Source organism: Anopheles maculipalpis, chromosome X (assembly GCF_943734695.1).
Source record: "Anopheles maculipalpis chromosome X, idAnoMacuDA_375_x, whole genome shotgun sequence".
NCBI lineage: Eukaryota > Metazoa > Arthropoda > Insecta > Diptera > Culicidae > Anopheles > Anopheles maculipalpis.
In genome coordinates, this window is record NC_064870.1 from 7,362,453 (window position 1) to 7,381,431 (window position 18,979).

Here is an 18,979-nt window from a genome sequence, read left to right on the forward strand (position 1 = left end):
ATTTTCCTTTCAATTGCTTGATTTGTTATACTTTTTATTGTGTACAACTAGGAAGTATACGTATCTAAAGGTGAGTATCGCTGTACACTTGGATCCTGTTGCAATTTTTGTTTTACGTCTTCAGCTGTCCCACAGTTTAATATGGTGGCCAGTCTTACCGCTACAACAATACTAAAACACATCGGTCCGGTGTCTTATAAAGGATTAGGGTTTTTTTTTAATGTAGCTGGTTTGTTGGCGAAGCCCGGCATTAGCTGCGGAAGCGTACTCCGATAGTTTTGTGCAAGCGATCGCACGCGGAGAGGAAACATCCTGCATGTATTTTGTTTTTTGCATACCTTTTTCTTAACGCGCTGATAAACGGATATGCAACTTTCACTCAATGTTAACTGTCAAATCGCATTTCTGTAACTGAACTTAACGCGTCCAAGCGCATTGCTAAGATGATTTTTTTCTTAGCGCAACTGAATGTTCACTTAACGACGCTGGCTCGTTAATATTTCAGATCATTAAAGCATTGCTGTCAATTGATGGAATTATTTGAATTTTTATCGTTACTCAGAGGGGAGCTTCATTGTGTTTTTGGGTATTATTTTGCCATTTAAGAGTTTGAATCGTTCGTTCAAAATGCTGTTTAATTTATTTTTGCGTTAGTTTACCGATTTCATCACTCTGTTCAGCAATTCTTTTCAACGATTTGTAGGAAATAAAAAAGATAATAGATAGTTCCTAATAACCAGTGAATTATTATTCTGTGTCGTGTATGAAAACCACGAGATCAAACTGGACTTGAAATGAAAGTTTCAAATGAGCGCAACTTACTATTGTTTACAAGCGCTTTTGCATCCCTTACACTGCTAAGAAACAAACAAACAAACAAAAACATTGGATGGTGGGTGAAGGAAAAAAAAAATATGAGAACGCGCGCGTGCACACACACACACAGATACTGGAAAGCAGCTGTGTTTTCATCTTTAGTTCTCAGAAGAAGGATAGTTTTACATTTACAAAATTACAATTTAAAAGTAAGACATAAACGACACAAAAACAAACAAACCAAACTTACTCTCTCTCTCTCTCTTTCTCTCCTTCTCTCTCTATCTATCTCTGTCTCTCATCTCTTTCTCTACCTTTCTTCTCTTGCTGCGCTAAAAGTGTGTCTGATAGGCGTATTTTATCTCTCTTGCTACTTTCACATTTCCTATTCTATTTACCGCTTTCTTAGGTGGCAAATATGCATTTTGTTGCTGTTAGTTTTGTTTTGTCTTTATTTAGACCCTGCTCCGTCTTCGTTACTAATATAAAATGTACAATTCATAGGACTTCCTTTTGAAGGGAGAGAGGGGTGTGAATGCGGGAGGTGTGTGTGTGTGTGTATGTATGTGGAGGGGTAGGCGGTAGGAGAAGAAAGAAAGGATCGGCTAATTCATTTACTCGTCTCTCTGTCTCTCTCTTTCTCTACCTCTCTCACCCTACTTCTACTATATCTAGCGTAGGCTAACGTCTTAATCGAATCCTGCGTTTTTTTGCTTTTGCTTCTTTTTAATCCTTCTTCTTCTGCTTTTTACAAAACCCTACAATGCTTGCTGTTCTTCTTCCGAGAAGGTTATTGTTTTTTAACCGTTAAATTTAATATGCCTTACAATCTAACCGTTTACTTACGTCTTCCTGTACAAATGTTTATTAAACATGAACCGTTTGCTCTCTATCTTTCTCCTTTTTTTTCCTTCTATCGCCTTCTCTTTCTCTCTTTCTTTTCCATTAACTAGAACAGTGCAAAACTTTCCCCCACTTTCCCTTCTAGAGAGTCCTGCGAATGCGTTTGTGTTTCGTCGCCATAGATCGCCAGCAGCCAATGTTTTGATATACTTGTAGGCTTGCGTCTAAAATAACTTCCTCCTTTTTTTTACTATTTCATTATAAAATTCGTTCGTTTCCTTTCGTGTCGCTACGTCGCTGCTCTTGAAGCAACCTGTACACGGATAAATTAAATAGATAAGTAAAAATCAACATACCATTTCCTCCTCCCATCATCCAACTAAGGAAGGAAAATAAAATCGGTTTGGTTTGCAAAACTAATGACTTGGGGCGGCTCGGTGGTGTAGGCGACATCGGCGCCGGTCTTCAAACGGCAGGGGTTCAAATCCCATCCGTACCACCAGGCCGTTCTTACGAAACAAAAATAAAATTAAAATAAAAAACTAATGACTTGTGGAGGGCTGACGCACACAACTTTACAACACACACACGCCCACAATAAAAATATTGTGAATGATTTTGTGTGTCATCTCCTTCATTTTTCTCTCTGTTTAACGTTATTCTGTCCTGAAGTGTGTGTGTGTGTTTGTAGGCAAACAATAAAATAGATAAATATGATTTTTTTAAAGTACCACCAACAAGGGTAACCAATAAAAGCTAACTGCGTGACGTCAATGCGTCATTAAATCAATTAGTTGTAGGATGATTTTATAAAGCAAAATATTTGAACAATGCAAGGAATGATTGCTTTATCAACAAATAAATCAAAATTGAGCGAAAATTTGGTAACACGACTCGTGTTATACGTCCTGGACCTTTGAGTGTTTTTGTTTTTAATGAAATAAAAGGTTATCTAAGCGCATTTCCCTATTTTTTTCCAGTGTGCCATCTTTAACTGTCCTCTCTTCTACCTCTGGATGGAACAACAAAAGCCTAATTTAGTTTTACACGATTAATCGAGCAACTTTACTATTTGAACTGTGTATTTCGTCGATTCTCTAATGTATTTCAATTTCTGTCGAGCAATTCTATTTAACCCATATGTATTTTCAATCCTTCGAACCCGGATGAAATATACCGCTCGAATTGCAAAGTTGCTAGGTAAACCCTGTAATGAGGAAGAGGAAAAACAACGGTCGGAAACGAACGATTACTACTTCTATCCGCAGTTATTTTCCCGCAGGTTTTGCCGTTTTTTTTTGCTTTTCTGTTTTCTTTTTGGCACTAAAAAGGCGATTTACGACAGACTGCACAGGCGGCAACAGACGTTTCAACGACCCGGTGGAGGGGGGGACTGTTTGGCTGCCCGCGTACAACTACACGTAATGGAGTAAGATCGAAGCCTACCAGGACGCACGCAGAGGACCTAACGAAACTACTATTTACATACCGGCAAAAAAACGATTTTTTTTTGCTTCAGAATAAACAAAAACGAGCAAACGGTGGGGAGAGTGGAGGGAGGGTGCTGAGGGAGGGGAGTTTGGGGAGAAGGAGGGGTCTGGTTATCCTGACACACTTTTCTTAAATCTATTTACAATTCTGTCACCCCTCCTCCTGCACTCTCCCACGCCTCTTTCTACCCTTTTTTTCCTATACTTCTGGCTTGCTACTCCTTACGCTTCCTCTATCTGTTATTAATAGTAGTAGTAGTAGTAGTTGTGTGTGTGTTTTCTTTTTACGTTTATGATTGATGTCCAGATCCGGGTGCATATTATCTCTCCCTTTCTCTCTCACTTCGTTAGTGGATGTGCTTATGCGTGTGTGTGTGTGTAGTTGGGGAGGAGAAGGGAGGGAATGTGTGGCTATTTCCTGCTTCTACTTCAACAAGTTCTTTTCGTGGCGGGGGGAAGAATGATATTCTTATTTTTTGCACCCACACAACACACACACACAAATTCAAACGCACAACCCGCACACATGCAATGGTATTACCGCGCGTATGTTTGTCATGCACCAGCAGTGCCCGCCGCTAATCGGTTCGCCAACAGTGCCGTCGTCCGGCGAGTAATGCGTGGGCGGCTGCGGCAGCCGCCGCCGCTGCTGCCGCCACCACGGAGGAAGAAGATGTTGCGGTCGTGGCGGAAGCCGATGGCGGCGAGGAGGAGGAGACAGGTGTGGGTGCGGGTGGTAGTAGCAGATGGTGGTTGGGGCCAGTTCCGCCGGCCGGTACTGATCTACTGAACGTTCCACCACCACCAAGTCCTCCTCCACCTCCGCTTTCGCCACCTCGAAGCAGTAGAAGATGTTGTTGCCTTTTTACGCCTCCCTTCGCTATCGCGGTTGTTGTAAGCCCTAGCAGTGGTTGATTGATGTTATTGCACTGCAGCAGCACACTGCAACCATTTCGATTGCTACCACCGTCCGCCATACTGTAGTGGTCTGGTGGTAGTGGTGAATGGTCCTGCAGCGGTTGGAACTGTAGCAGCTGATGGTGTTGCTGCTGTGCCTTGCTCGTGTCCGTTTGACGACGAAGCAGAAGCGATTGATTGTTGTTAGTATTGAGCTGATGATGTTGCTGTTGTTCCTGCTGATGTTGCTTAATGATGATACTTTTCCGACCACATCTGGATACCGGTGCAGCTGTCACTGCTTTGTGGTTGAACGATGTTGGCACCACGGTGGGAAGTTCATCCACGTGCGAGGTATGCAACAATCGCCGACCGTTGGTACGGCTAGCTAATGGCGTCGGAATGATGATACCTTTCTTTGCGTGTAGACTAAAAAACCCGGATGTGCCGGATGGGGTGGTAGTGATGCTGCTGCTGGTGTTAGTGACCGCGGTCGATAAGGTGGTGATAGTATCAGTGGCCGTCATCAGCACGACACGCTCATTCCGGTGCTTAAGATCACCACCATTCGCCATTATCACACGGTTGCTGCCACTAATGATTGGAGGCGGGGGTGGAACTGGTGGTGGCGGAGCCGGAGGTGCAGGGGGCATTAATAACGAGCGGTGTCCTTCACCTCCACCACCACCACCCGCCAGAAGCTTGAGCGGACATTTGTTTGGCTGACTAATTGAGGCACCACCACCGGTCGTACCGCTGGTGGAACACGCGGTGTTTGCGGTGAAGCTGACTGCTATACTGACTACAGGCGACGAAGAGGATGGCGAGATCGAGGACGCGACGGTACCGAAGGTCGTTGCTGGCGATTGCAGCTTTCCACTATGGTGGAAAAATAGCTAAGACGAGCTGGACTGGTTCATGTTGCCGAACATGCCAGTGGAAAAGGATGTCTGCTGCCCGACCTGATTACCACCGGCACCGCCCGACCCACCCGAACCGCCACCACCGCCACCGCCGCCACCGCCACCACCGGCGGCGCCGGTACCGCTGCTGCTACTGTTCTGTCCACCGGCGTGCTGGTTCTGCGCGTTCGACGACCGATTGTGCTTCGAAACCGGCGGCTGCAGATACTCATGCTTCGCCAGTGCGAACACATCCATGCGGTCCTCCTTACGGTACGCGAGACACCCGCGTATGAAGCTCTGGGGAATGCAAAAAGAAACAAACATTGTCGATCAAGTCGCCATTTTGGGGATTTTTCTGAATTTGACCCTTTAGTTTGGCAGACAAAATATTGATTTACTGCAGGTTCAATATGGATTTTTTAAATTTCATCCCGGCAAGTGGCTCACTGTACATTCGGAGCAGAAGGGTTTGCGGTCTAGGAACGATGTGTTACCTTTGCCTCATTCGATACGGTCGGTTTGTTGGCGAACTGTACCTCGGTCGCCTTGAGGATTGTGTTCTCTTCCAGGATCGTTGCCTGGGACTGGTTGTGGCCGAATGGTTTCTTTCCGTACAGACACTGGTAGAAGATGACGCCGACGCTCCAGACGTCCACCTTGGACGAGATTTTCGGTGGATTCTTACCGACAACGAAGCACTCCGGTGGTAGATACCTGAGACCCGAAAATACGCACACAAATGATATTGGCATGGCGCGTTGAAGAGCAAATGGGGAGTAAAGAAAGGGACAAAGAATTAGTACACTTGGTTTAATAAAATGAGAAATGGAAAAAGAAGCAAAATAACACTCCAATCTTATATAGGGCCAAAAGAGCCCAAATTTCTATACCAAACAAACAAATGTTTGTTTGTTTTCTTCTAAACTTGCTTTGTTACTTTTCCACGATATAAAGCTACTTTGATTGAGATCTACTTAATAGTTTTGTCGCTATATTCTGGAGGAGGTTGCTACCACCACACACACACATAGACAGACAGACACACACACGCCACCGGGTAGGAGGGGGCTCACTGCGCTTGCGTTGCTCACCAATAAGTTCCAGCACCTTGTGACGTAAGGTCCATACCATGGTCGGGATTATAGTTCTCTTCGTCCATCACCTTCGACAGACCGAAGTCGGTAATTTTGATCTCACCGCACACATTACCCTCGGTCAGCAGTATGTTGCCCGGCTTCAGATCGTAATGTATGATCGGCGGTTTGATCTCGTTCAGATACTTGAGCGCCGATACGACCTAGGGTGAGAGATGAAAAAGAAATAATAATTTCGGTGAACTTTTTTTCCCATGCTTGCACTGGGATACGGATGTGGACAGTTATAATACGACGCACCTGCATAATGATCGATCGAGCCTCCTTCTCCGGGATGGTTTTGTGCTGCTTCAGGTAAAAGTCCAGATCGTGCCCGTCACAGTACTCCAGCACGGTGCAGAATGAGTTGGCATCGATTTCGAACACATCGTACAGCTTTACCACCCGCGGATGGTCTAGTGCCTTGTGGATGTTGTACTCCCGCAGCGCGTGTCTGGTGGGTAGGGATTTTAATATCAGTAGAGTTACAGGTCTGATCCAAAAACTACAATTTAAAGAGTTCTATTTTTTGAACGCTAAGATATGTCTTTGATCTACAAAAAACAGTAGTTTAAATGTTTTAGAATTCGTTTAGAATTCGTTACGGTCCAGAATATATATGCATAGAGAATTGAGACGCTAGAGCTGAACTTTGAATTCACAGTTAATGCAGTTAATTAGACTCGCCAGATAGGCCAAAAATTGAGATGGTTCGATACCGTTAATAAGCCCACAAGAAAACCCAGGATAGGACAGGCTTGATATAACCATATTGAAGACATCCAAAATGGAATTCAAATCAGAAACTGATTATAACTATTTTGTCCATACTTTCACGCCTGTTTTCAAACATATTGGTTCCAAATAATGAACTGTAGTGCGGCCTTATAAACAGATCACATACTGTCATGTCTGCTCAAATCTGCGTAGTTGCATATTTAGAAGCGTCAGACTCACTTGATATAGTTCGCCTTCTTGTCCTCCTTCCAGTCTTTGTTCAGCTGGTGCACCTTGCACGCCACGTACCGCTGCTCCTTCAGGTCGAACGCTTTGTGCACCTCGGAGAAGCCACCCTTGCCAAGCAGCATCAGCAATAGGTACCGATCGTTTAGCACCGGATGATTGTTGAAGCGTGACTGCGCCGGAGAAAGGGAGTGTGGGAGACCATGCCGTGTAAGAGAGAAACGAATGTAAGCATTACAAATTAAAGAAGCAGACACTCAACCCTCCAACCCACCTGATCCTCGTTGTGTATTCGCTTCAGCTCGCGGATGTGCAGATTACGCTCCCGTTCCAGCTTCTCCATCTCGAGCTGCAGATCAGCATCCTCCTTCTTCAGCGCACTTTGGCGCAGCTTCAGTATCTCGTCACACTCGTAGTACTCCTGCAGCGTGAACGTACTATTGCTGCTCACTACCGGATCGGGTTTCAGGAACGTACTGTCATTGCCATTATGCAGCGCCGACCCACTTCCACCGCCACCGACATTGCCCGCACCGCTACCAACCACGCCACTGCTACCCATCGCAACGACCGCACCCGTTCCAACACCGGTACTGCCCGGACCACTGCCACTCCTATCACCGGTACCACCGGTTCCACCCGATCCACCGCCCGTCGCCGACGAATTGTTTCTCTTGCGACCACCCTCACTGTTCGTGGGTCGTTTTTTCATTAGCAGCTTCTTCTGGCGATCGATTTCCTCCCGTTCGGCAGTGATCTCTTCCTGGCGTCTGAAACAAAAACAAACAAAAGAAGTCACTCCCCGTTAGAGAGATGGAAACATTCTGCGCAACTGGGTGTTCACTTACTTCGCCAGCTCCTGAAAGGCGTAACCATCGGTCCAGTTCTCCTGGAACGTAGCGCCAACCCTTTGCGTCACAAACTGCCCGAGCCGGAGCCGATTCTGCATACACTTCTGGCGTGCCTCCTTCTTCTCGATGTTGCTCTTCTGCTTGAGCAACTTTTTCACCACCTCGACACACTTGCTGATCTGGCTCTTGTGCTGCTCGATCGCCTTCTGGTGCACGTTCAGCTGACACTTCTGCTCGTCCGATAACCGCGACAGTTCGTCGACCCGCGTCCGACTACTTTCAAAGTCGTGGTCCCGCTCGGTAATGTCCGCTTGTGTCAGATCCGTCTGCACGAACTTGGTCAGCATCAGGGTGGTTGTGGTTGTCGTCGGTGTCGTCGGCGTGGATGGTTGCTGCTGGCCGAACTTGCTACCAAAATTGCTACCATTGTTGTTGTTGTTGTTGGTGGTGTTGCTGCTGTTATTATTATTGCTCGAGCTGCTACTGTCACTCTGCTGCTGTTGCGCTCCACCGCCAGGTGTCGTGTTTGTCGAGACGGTCGATTGCTGATGTTGCAACTTTTGCGCAATTGACTTGTTGGTGGTGGTGACGACGGCACCACCCGGCAGCTGGAGAATGGAATTGTTGTTGTTCTGACCACCGTTGTTACCACTAACACCGGTACTGTTATTGTTGCTTGGGGTCGAGGTCGCAACGGACGTGGTGATCAGTGGCGTATTGGTGCTACCGATCGTCTGTTCCCCGCTGGGTGTTGTTGACCCCGTCGTAGCTGTACCTCCGACACCACCGGTCAAACCTCCACCCCCGTTACTACTGCTATTGCTGCTCGTGTTACACGATACCAGCGTGACTCGCTGTTGGTGATGAAGGTCGGTGTTGCCACCAGTGTTGTTACCACCACTACCGGTGCTGACCACCGTCCCTGACGTGGGGTTGTTGCACTGTAGTTGATGGTTCGTCGACGCGCCGCCCGTCTGCTGGACTGCCGATGCCTGCGCCTGAGAGTCACGCTGTGCCACTACCGACGATGATTGCTGCTGCTGCTTCTGCTGACTGGGGGTAGTCGACCCGACCACCGATGGCGCCTGTTTCTGGAGCATTAGCGATGAGGTGTTGCTATTATTCGACACCAGCACTATCGGCTGGTACTGCTGTAGCTGCTGCTGCTGCAACGACACACCCGACCCCGTCACACCGGTCGACGCGGTCGCACTGACCAGCGGGGTGATGATCGGCGACAGGACCGTCGTTGCTGAGGGGGTGGATGTTGCGGCGGCTGCTTTCGCCGCCTCGACCGCGGCGGCCGCCGCCATGGCTGCCGACACAGATGGAGGAACTTGTACGGAAGAATTGTTGTTGTTATTACTGCTGACGTTGTTGCTGATCCCACCAACAACACCACCGGTTGACGGTGTCGTTGGGGTTGGGACTACTGCTGCCACAGTACCAGTACCGGCCGCAACCTGCTGCTGCTGTTGCTGCTGTTGCCGCTGCGTTCGACTACTGCTAAACATATCTGGCGGCTGTTGTTGCTGTTGCAGGGATGTTGTTCCGGTGCTGTTGTGGCCACTGTTACCATTGGCCCCGATGCTGGCGCCCACCGACAGGAGTGGCGTTTGCGGACTAGGAGGGTACATGGGATATTGACCGCCAGTGTGGGGTGACTGTTGCTGCTGCTGCTGCTGCTGCTGCGGGTTGGGACTTTTCCGCGCGGGACCAGTAGTGGACCCAACGTTCCCACTGCCACCCGGATCCACGTGCGGGGAATTGGATATTGCTCCTAGTGAACCGCCGACCGTATTGGTGGTAACACCACCAGTACCGATCGAGCTGATAGAGGTGATGCAGGTAACACCACCAGCTAGCGGACTATTACTACTACTACTGGACACGCGGAGCGAGGTCACCGCCGGTAGGCCGGGGTGTTTAGAAAAAAAATCTTTTATTTTTTTATTATCACTGTGGGGTGGTAGCGTCAACCGCAGACCCTTTATATTATCTCTACTATCACGAAAATGACCTCCACCCGTACCGCTACCGTGCGTACCACCGCCGCCACTACCTCCACCACCCGGTCCACCATTATCGTCCGGGGCCTTCCGTTTTCGTTTGCGTTCCGATGCCACCCGGGACACCTTTTCCGATGTCGGGGTGGTGGCAACGACGGGTAGGGCAGTGGCCGCTGCCGCCGCCACCGGACCACTCATGATTGCATCCGGCTCCTTATCACTGTGCGACGAACCGGTGCTCATGTTCGAGTCCTGGTCCTTGTTGTTGTTATGGTGGTGGTGCGCGTGATGGGCGTGATGCTGCTGCTGCTGAAGGTTACCGATCGGGATGGGTGGATGCAGGGCGGGCGTAGTGCCGGGTGTTGCCGTTGCTACCGCCACTCCCGCTGTCGTCGTTGTCGTGGTCGCCGTCGGCTGTGCCGTATCGACCAGGGAACCTTTGCTACCGGCACTGTTGCCCGTTGCCCCACTATTATTGACCCCGCTTCCTGCACCACCGCCTCCCACACTGTTAACAGTACTTCCACCGCTGCCGCCACTGCTGCCGTTGCCGCTGCCACCGCTGCCACCACCGTTGCCGCCACTACCAGCACCGCACAGGACAGCAGCAAGTGCTGCCGTGGCGGCAGCAGACGACTGCTGTTGCTGCTGGTGCGTGCTCAGCACCGTTGTCACTTGCTGCTGATGGTGCTGCTGCTGCTGCTGCTGGTTGCCACTGTTAAAATGTGGCTGATGATGATGATGCGACGGCTGCTGCTGCTGCTGCTGCTGTTGCTGCTGGAGATGGTGCGACGAAGTATGATGATGGTGTGATGAAGTTTGGTCGACCTGGCCAACTTGTTGTACTATTGTTGTTTGTGGTGCCATCTGCAGCTGCGTACCGGCCGACATCTGCCACACCAGAAGGAAACACCGATAGAAAGAGGAATAGAACGAAAGGAAGAGCAAAAAGAACATGAGAACAGGCTATAAAGGCAGATAATGGAAGGCACAGAGGAGGTACGGCTCTGATGTTTCTCTCTTGCTACCAAACGAGGAAGGAAAAAAGAAAAGGTGGCCACAGGGCAAGCATTTTGGTCCGTTAGGAAATGCCGGGGTGTCGGCTAGGGTGCAATTTAGTGATGAGAATTTCGTTCCGAATCTATTCATTTCCGTTCCTTATGTGAAATGATCGAACCTAAGTTCGTATAAAATCGAACAAAACCCTTATTGACAAAATCTGCCAACCAAGACACTATTGGGGCAAAATTTTATTTAAAAATTCCTTTGTAGTGATTATTAAGGCAATTTTTTCAACACTCAAACAACACTCGAAGTAGCAAAGTAGCGTTTAACGCTTGTTCTATTAGGGTTTTGTAAAATCAGGTGAATCCCATCCGGACCGTTACCCTGTGTTGAAGATTGACTATTCAACTACGAAGTACGAAGTATGGAACTTCCTTGTGAAGGTCCTCTCTAAAGGAGGAAGATCCTTGTTCCACGATATTGTTAGGTAGATGGAGAAGACTAGACTAACACCTCCTGCACAGACAGAGGTGACAGGTTCGAGGGACCTACCAGCTTCGTTCCAGTCCTTCTTTTTGAAAATAAACTATTCCCGTTCCGTAAAAACAAAATGAAACTTTCCCATCACTAGGCGTAATGTACTGATGGTGTTGTTGTGCGATCGTGTGATTCGATGCACACATTGTACTATAGCTGATAGGGGGTCCATACCACACCGGACAAGTTGAAATCTGAAATCCCCTATACCCATATTGAAGCGCAAAACTAATCATTAAACCCACACAAACATACGAAGGATATAGATAAAAAGGACACTGGTGAAAGATTAGAATCAGTCACACACACACACACACACGCGCGCATATACATACACATACAAACAGTGCAAGGAACCGTTAGCGGTTGTGCAGGCCCATAGGAGAACACCTGGGCCGCTGTACAATGGTGAGTAAGGCATACCACGTAACATCCACACAGGGTGACAAGAAACGGTTACGATTATGAATTGAAACATACACACACACACATACAGTATCGGTCATTTGTTGATTCGTACAAAACAACACCAGAGACAATCCATCATGGCGGCCGCTACAATTACTGCAGCCGTTATTCTACCCTTGCTAGCTGCCGTGTCAGATGATGTGAAGTATACGATTTAATTTGCTGAAGTGGATATTTTAACGATTTTTAACTAGAAACCTATAATAGTCCGGGTACCAATAACGCTAACAGCTTTTACCAGATTAAACAGCCAGAGCGTACCATATTAGGCGTTCGGTCGGACGGAAGTCGAAGGCAAACTGTTTCATCGATCCAATACACCCGGTTAATGATGGGTCGTTATCTAGACCTACATTGTGCGTGGCTATCATTAGAATTCCGGATGACTAGATGCTTTTACAGACAGCCTGCAACGACTCTTTCAGTGTGCAGTTCTTGGAGAGTTAAGAGCGTCTTGTTGTTTCATTTATTTATAGAGGATTTGAGCTTCGCAAGACCATAAGAGAGGCTCATTACGGTTTGAAGTTGAAGACAGGTTTTTTTTTTGTTTTTGCAAGTAAGAAACCTAGCACGAGATTTTCACCTAGACCGGGAATATGTGCGTGGGCTATGAAATGTGAAACCAAGGAGGAAAATTAATGCACAAAGCTAGCCACTATCACGCACTGTACAACGGTACATAATACAACAAATAATACTTGGTACATCAACATCCCTGGTCGGTACCCCCGTGTCCATTTATTTCAGCGAAAGCGTGCCTGAACTTCGGTTCCACACAACTGATTTTGCGATCTTCTCTCTTTCTCTCTCCTTTGCAAAAAAAAACATAAAATCCCTTCCCTTTCCTTCCTAGAAAACACACACACACACACTCAATCACAATTACCAGCAAACGGGGTCTGAGAATTCTTCAAACCACTTCTATTACCGTATGGACAACATGGCTTCCCTGCGCGCTCGTACTTTTAGCGCCACGCGAACGGAAGAGACGGCTCTCTAACCGACGTTTGGTGGATGTGATGCTCTCTTTCCGGTAACGTGGTCGACCGTCGGTCGGAAAGTAGTACTGCCTGTACGAAAAAAAAAAACTGTTGGCTGGCGCTGCTACCTACTCTCCGGTGCCCGACTACTAAACACTCTGGCACAGTTGTACTACTACGCGCCAGGCGCTCCCTACACAGATACACACACACACACAAACACGCTTGACGTTTGATTCGGTGTGTACTGAGAGCGTACCCCACTAATGGCGAGAGTTGGGATGATTGGTGTGGCGGGCACTGTATAATCTTAATATACACACGGAACACGCACGCTGGCGCTTGGAGGTTGAAATTTCAAGATGTCGCTCGGACCGTTTGTTCGCCCCGAAAGCGATTATTTATGCGCCTGGTACAATTAATCCACATACACACACACACGCACACTTGGTAAACGTAAAATCTTCTTTCTCGAGCCCGCGCGGGTTGGTTGCGTTTTTTTGATGTGGGTTTTGATTGTGACCACGGGTGCGCGCACCGATGATGTTGCTTGGTGTAGAAGAAGAGGAACAACAACAACAACAACAAAAAACGCGGTTTCTTTCGTCCGTCCGTCGTCGTCACTGGCAGGCTGCACTAAAACACTCTGGACTAGCTTCTCTACTCGCACATCGAGACGAGACTAACGTGCACACAAACACATACGAGCGCGCACGGCGGCAACATTACGGAGAGCATCAACAACATCCATTTTATCTCTAAAAAAAAAAATCTCTCCCTCGCTCGCATATTGTTTCTATAGGTTATCTCTTTTTGACAAACAGTCCGAAAAACCAATAGAACCTGCGTGCGAATGTGATAGGTTAATGAAAATGGAGAGAGAGAGAGAGAGAGAGAGAGAGAGAGAGAGAGAGAGAAGACCAGACGCAGGCGTATCGCCACAACACGTCGTCCACTAGGGCACCATCTGCAGGTCGGCATTGTGACCAATCTGCTGCTGGGCAGTATGGCGGCCCTTGTGTATCGATACATGAGCTGAACATGGCTAACAGGGCTGTCAAACATTTGGTTGAAAGCACAGCTGCAGCTGCAAGCGAAACATTTGACATTTTTTTTTTTTTTTGACAGTTACAGCTGTCCATCTAGCTAGACTAGGTGACGTACTTAGTACTCCCAGCTCTGTAATGAATGTTTTCATACATAAAATTGCAAAGAATTACATTCGCCCAACCACTACTGCTCAGCTGGGTGCGATTGAAACGTAGGTCGTCTGTGTGTATGCGTGTGTATGGTGTGATTCGCATACTATAATTTCCCCTTAAAATTGAGTATGCTCAAATCGGAGAATATCGGAGCGGAAGCGCACGCACCCGCAGCTGAAACACGTCGGCATACACACACACACACACACACGCGCGCGCTCACCGTTTCATTCCGTCTCGCTCTCCCTGGCCCTAACACTGGACGCATTTTATTCGTTCTCTTTTTCATCCCTGCTGGTGTCTACTCGCTGCTTCTTGCGCAATTGAATCTCCATGCCTTTTGACAAACCAGTCCACATCCACAACCCTAACACCCGAACCCTGCCTCTTCCAAAATACCAACACCAGCAACACGATCGTTACACATCGCCACTACACAGTGCCGCGCGCGCGTGAGAAAACCGTGAGCGATGGATTGGCAACAAGCGCAAACATAAATAAATAAATATTATTACATTCAGTGGCGAATTAAAACACAATAAAATTCACCATCAACATCACGCGCGCACACACACAAACACGCATACAGGGGGTGAACGAGCAGTAGCGCCGCTACATCCAAACATGGTTAGGATATTAAGTTTGGAACGGGCAGCCATCGGTTAGGGACGTTCGCGATGATTTCTTTATCGTTCCCATATTAACACCGATAATGTGTAGATAGCTGCGGTTGCGGAAAGACAAATGAACAGAACAATGCTATTTGCTGCCACCCCTTCCATGCCGCCATTTGCTTATCCCTCCTTTTGCTGTGATAGGTGAACTATTCCGGTGAAGCGGTATTCGAAAAGCGTAACAACCGTCCAACACAACACACTACCAGCCCGCCATCGTCGTCGGCGCACAATATCGGAAACAATATGGCTGACGGCGGCAAACAGCGCACTCATTGGCAAGATGGCTGCAAGATGGTGGTGGTGGCGGAGGCGGCGGTGGTGGTGTTGGTGGCGGCATCAGTAGCACTAGTGGCGATACGCTTTCTTTTCGGTCGATTTGTGACCGTCATAGCCACAAACGAGGAGGTGAGGGAGTGCGAGGGGGGGGGGATGCATGCAGAAGAGCATGATGCGATGTGCACGTTCATTACACTTTCGTACCTCACACACAACCAAACACACCATCTTTTGCGATCAAAGGTACGTTAGGTTTTTGTGCTGTTTTGTTGCTGTTGGACGACCAATTGTTTAGCCAATAGTGTGTGTGGGCAATGCAGATGTGCATGATGGTTGTTGCCGCATCACTAGTGTGCGCCGCACACCACACCAACCATATACCTCGTACCACCGTCTACAAGGCGCGCACAATGGCGGCCTTTTTTGGGGTGGTCCTGTTTTTACCCACCATGAATGGATCTTTTCCCCTCTCCCCTTTCCCAGGGGCTGTTTGTCACACTGACAGTGTTGATGGGCAAGACGTACTAGTGTCCTCAACAAGAATTGGAGGGGGGGAGTTAGTTCTAACGCCGGAGAGGAGAGGTTCGCAGTTTCTTGGGTTCGTTGAAAACTAGCCATCCACAGTTTTCCATTAGCCGTGTGTATTCATGTGTTCGCGACACACGTCGCCCTTACATCCCTGCGGACATTACACCGCACAGATATGTTGTTCTGGCTGCGAATAATGCTTGCTTGTATGGCTTTCGACATGCTTTTCTGCTGCATTTTTGCTCTGTTCTGTGTCGCCTCGATCGATCGTAGTTGTCCTTCCAGATCTGGAAGGTTTGAACCGAGTCGTGAGGTGTTTAGGGGGGGGGGGGGGGGGGGGGGGGAGTAGAGAGAGCAGAAATTGCATCAGAATTTGAGAACTCCGCAAGAAACAGATACAGACGTAAGAATAATATTTAATGTTGTCAATATGTGTCGCTTAAGGGCAGCTTATGTCATCCTGGGGCGCCATTTTAATTGGATCCTAACAGTTGCTTGCAATTCGCGACACAACTCTACAAATTCCAGACTTTGTTAGGTCAGGAGTGTCCTGGCAATTTGTATGAGGCATCCGGCAACTCCTTACTGCTTTCTATACGTTTCATTCGGCAGTATTGTGACAGGTGTGAATAAGACTAACGTCTAGGGGCATACATCCTGCTCCTCATATCCAGTGGCCGTTGCCGTCAGAACGCATCGGACGGCGGTGAGCAACTGAACTCATGCTGGTCACTTGAGCATTTTTGGTGCGGGAGTTCAGAATCACTGCACAGCGCCACACAAACACACATACCGGGGCGTGCATACACACCGACACGGATCAATTGACGTTCCGTTTCGTCTGCGTTTCGGCCAAACTTGCCGTGTAGTTCCGAACGAAACGTGTGCGAGCAGGCAAAAGGCACCGCAACCATACCTTTTCCCAGAGCGAAAATATATAGGCTGGAAAGTTGTTCAATCTTTCAACCAACACCGTTTGCTGCCCCTTCCTGTCACACTCCCTTCCCCCTCCCCCCCCCCCCCCCCCACTAACCCTTCTTCAACCCTCCTCCGCCACATGCCGTTTTCTTTCTCTCTCTCTCTTTCTGGGATCCGGTTGTGTGTGTGCGCAGATTATAGGAAGGGAGGAAAACTTCGCACCCCTACCCCCCCCCCCGCGAAAACCCTCCCGGGTCCACCACCACCCCAGAGTCACCCCACCCTGTGCTTATTGAATGGCGAGAGAATGTGGTGTTGTGCTGCGCTAGAAGGCACTCGCAGCACTCGCTTTTCTGCGTTCGGTTTTCGCGTATTTTCCCACCGAATCGAACGTACAACCGTGTGTACACCCCGTGTACCAAGCGACACACAAGGTAAGGTTTTTTTTGGGGCCGCGCGTCAGCGCTTTGGCAAACCCCGCACACACCACGCCCGCCCACGTCACATTCGCGGAAAGCGGAAAGGGAAGGTGTATTAGGCACGTTGGCTCGCACTCGCACACCATTATCACGGGGATCGGAAAATTCCTCTGCTTTCTATTCGATCAGGAGCGGCCCTCTCAGACAATCGATCCGGTGTGCATGCAAAAACAAAAAAAAAATCACTTGCCAAATTCGTCTCTAGTCGAACTTTTGGTTTGGAAGGTTTTCTTTGCAAAGTCAAAACGCGTTAGTAATTCATTTAATGATAATTCAGTTAATGCTGCGAAATCTTCAAGGACGAAGATTCAAAGTACGCTGGCTGAGATACCTTGGCAGAGTAGTCTTTGGCTTGTGGTAAGAATCGGAATCGGATCGACGATTCGGGACGCTGATGCCATGCGGATTATTACACAAGAACCTGACTGATCACTTGTCGACGCAGATGTGCCTTCAAGATGTCATACTCTAAAGCCAAAGTGTTCACCTCTAGCGTTCCACAGCTCTGTGGCGAGGTTCTGAGTAACCTTCCCCCGCAAGTCCTTGCCTCTCGGCAAGCTTTATCAGCGGCCGAGCCACACGAAAAAGGCTTGCATGACTTTCCAAATTCCACGCCGCTTCGAAAATCAAGGAATCCGAATCACCAGGCACACGCTTCGTACGGTAAGGGACTATCGTATGAATTGTAAAAGCGGATGCGACTGTGTCTCGCCTCTGCCCTGGTGTCTGCACAAACAAACATTTGTTCCACCGATTGCAACTACACTCTCCATCATGCGTGTGTGTGTGTGTTTGGGCGTGTAGTTACAAGCTCGGAAACAAATATTGGAGTTAACGCAGCTGGGTGGAAACTACCAATCCACAACAGTAAACTAGGCGGCAATTAATTTATGGATCGTTATCATTAGCTTGGATCAGAACTGGCTGCCTGGGTGCGCGACACCAACCCAACAAAATCTCAACACACACACACACTCCACGCTGATCACGCTGATTTAGGAAAACACCCAAGAAGAAGGGTAAAACGTTGCACGGTTCGGCTGCTAAGCAAATGGGGCAACCGGTCGGTCAGACGGTAGCACTAAATAGTCTCAACCCCGCGGATGTTACAGGCAAACTGGTATTGGTGTGAGGCTACCATATATCCAGGGTGGGTGCGCTGGGTGCGCGGGTGAAGCGTGAGGGTGAGAGTGTGCAGCTAGTTGCACATACGGTGCGGTCCGGCCGACCCGATGCAAATGAGCGTGGCGAGCTTTTGTCTTAATTTTCCTTGATACCATCGATCCCCGCACACACAGACACACACACACACCTTATAGGCTTGCGATCCAGGTTCGGTCAACGCATAAAGCTCGGGGTGTGCTGTGCGAAAAGAGAGCGGAACCCTGGGACGATGCTTCTTCAATAAGCAAAAAAAAAAAAAAACACGGACACTCACATACCGAGCCAGACGACGCAGTGCTGAGTGTGCGTTCCGCAAACCCCGCTGAAGATGTCTCCGTACGGCGATTTCTGGTGGTGCTGGCTGCTATAAAGGCAACCCGAGAGACAACGGCACAGCATATCATGTGTCATATGCAGGTCGGCGATAACTCCGCAAGCGAGATGTGAGAGGGCGCCACCGTATAAGGGGCAAAACAACAAAAAAAAGATGCCTAACTTACATGTATAGAACCAGTTCTACGGAGCAGGCTTGACGCGGGGACCTCGCCGCTTTCGGTCGCATTCCACCAAAAACTAAGAAAAAAAAAGCCTTCACAGGCACTCAGACGGAAGTTTAATCGCAATATAAGAAGCAGAAGAGAAAAGAAAAGCGCATTGCGAACGAAAAAGCTCTCTCACACAGACATTTACGATCGAAACTAACGCAACTAAGGCGGGTAGGTCTGTTGGAAGTTGTCTGAGCGAGGTATGGGGGGGGGGGGGGCTGTTTCTATTGGAAATATTCAGTACAATGAAATGGGACCGAACCGGGCGATGTGATCGCACAAATACAACCGTG

The 18,979-nt window shown here is 48.4% G+C and overlaps 2 protein-coding genes across 2 annotated transcripts in view; both read right to left on the minus strand.

The window, feature by feature from the left end:
- LOC126558031 (thioredoxin domain-containing protein 5 homolog) overlaps window positions 1-18,979 on the minus strand; it is a 227,925-nt gene that overhangs the window by 5,800 nt on the left and 203,146 nt on the right. The window lies entirely within an intron of this gene.
- LOC126564664 (serine/threonine-protein kinase tousled-like 1) overlaps window positions 4,910-18,979 on the minus strand; it is a 29,691-nt gene continuing 15,621 nt past the window's right edge. Inside the window, exons 2-8 of the mRNA XM_050221787.1 lie at window positions 7,896-10,798; window positions 7,322-7,817; window positions 7,042-7,220; window positions 6,346-6,538; window positions 6,043-6,248; window positions 5,446-5,665; window positions 4,910-5,248 (exon numbers count right to left, since the gene is read on the minus strand). Coding sequence (XP_050077744.1) covers window positions 4,943-5,248; window positions 5,446-5,665; window positions 6,043-6,248; window positions 6,346-6,538; window positions 7,042-7,220; window positions 7,322-7,817; window positions 7,896-10,798 — 4,503 coding nt within the window. The 3' untranslated portion in view covers window positions 4,910-4,942. The remainder of the gene's footprint in view (window positions 5,249-5,445; window positions 5,666-6,042; window positions 6,249-6,345; window positions 6,539-7,041; window positions 7,221-7,321; window positions 7,818-7,895; window positions 10,799-18,979) is intronic.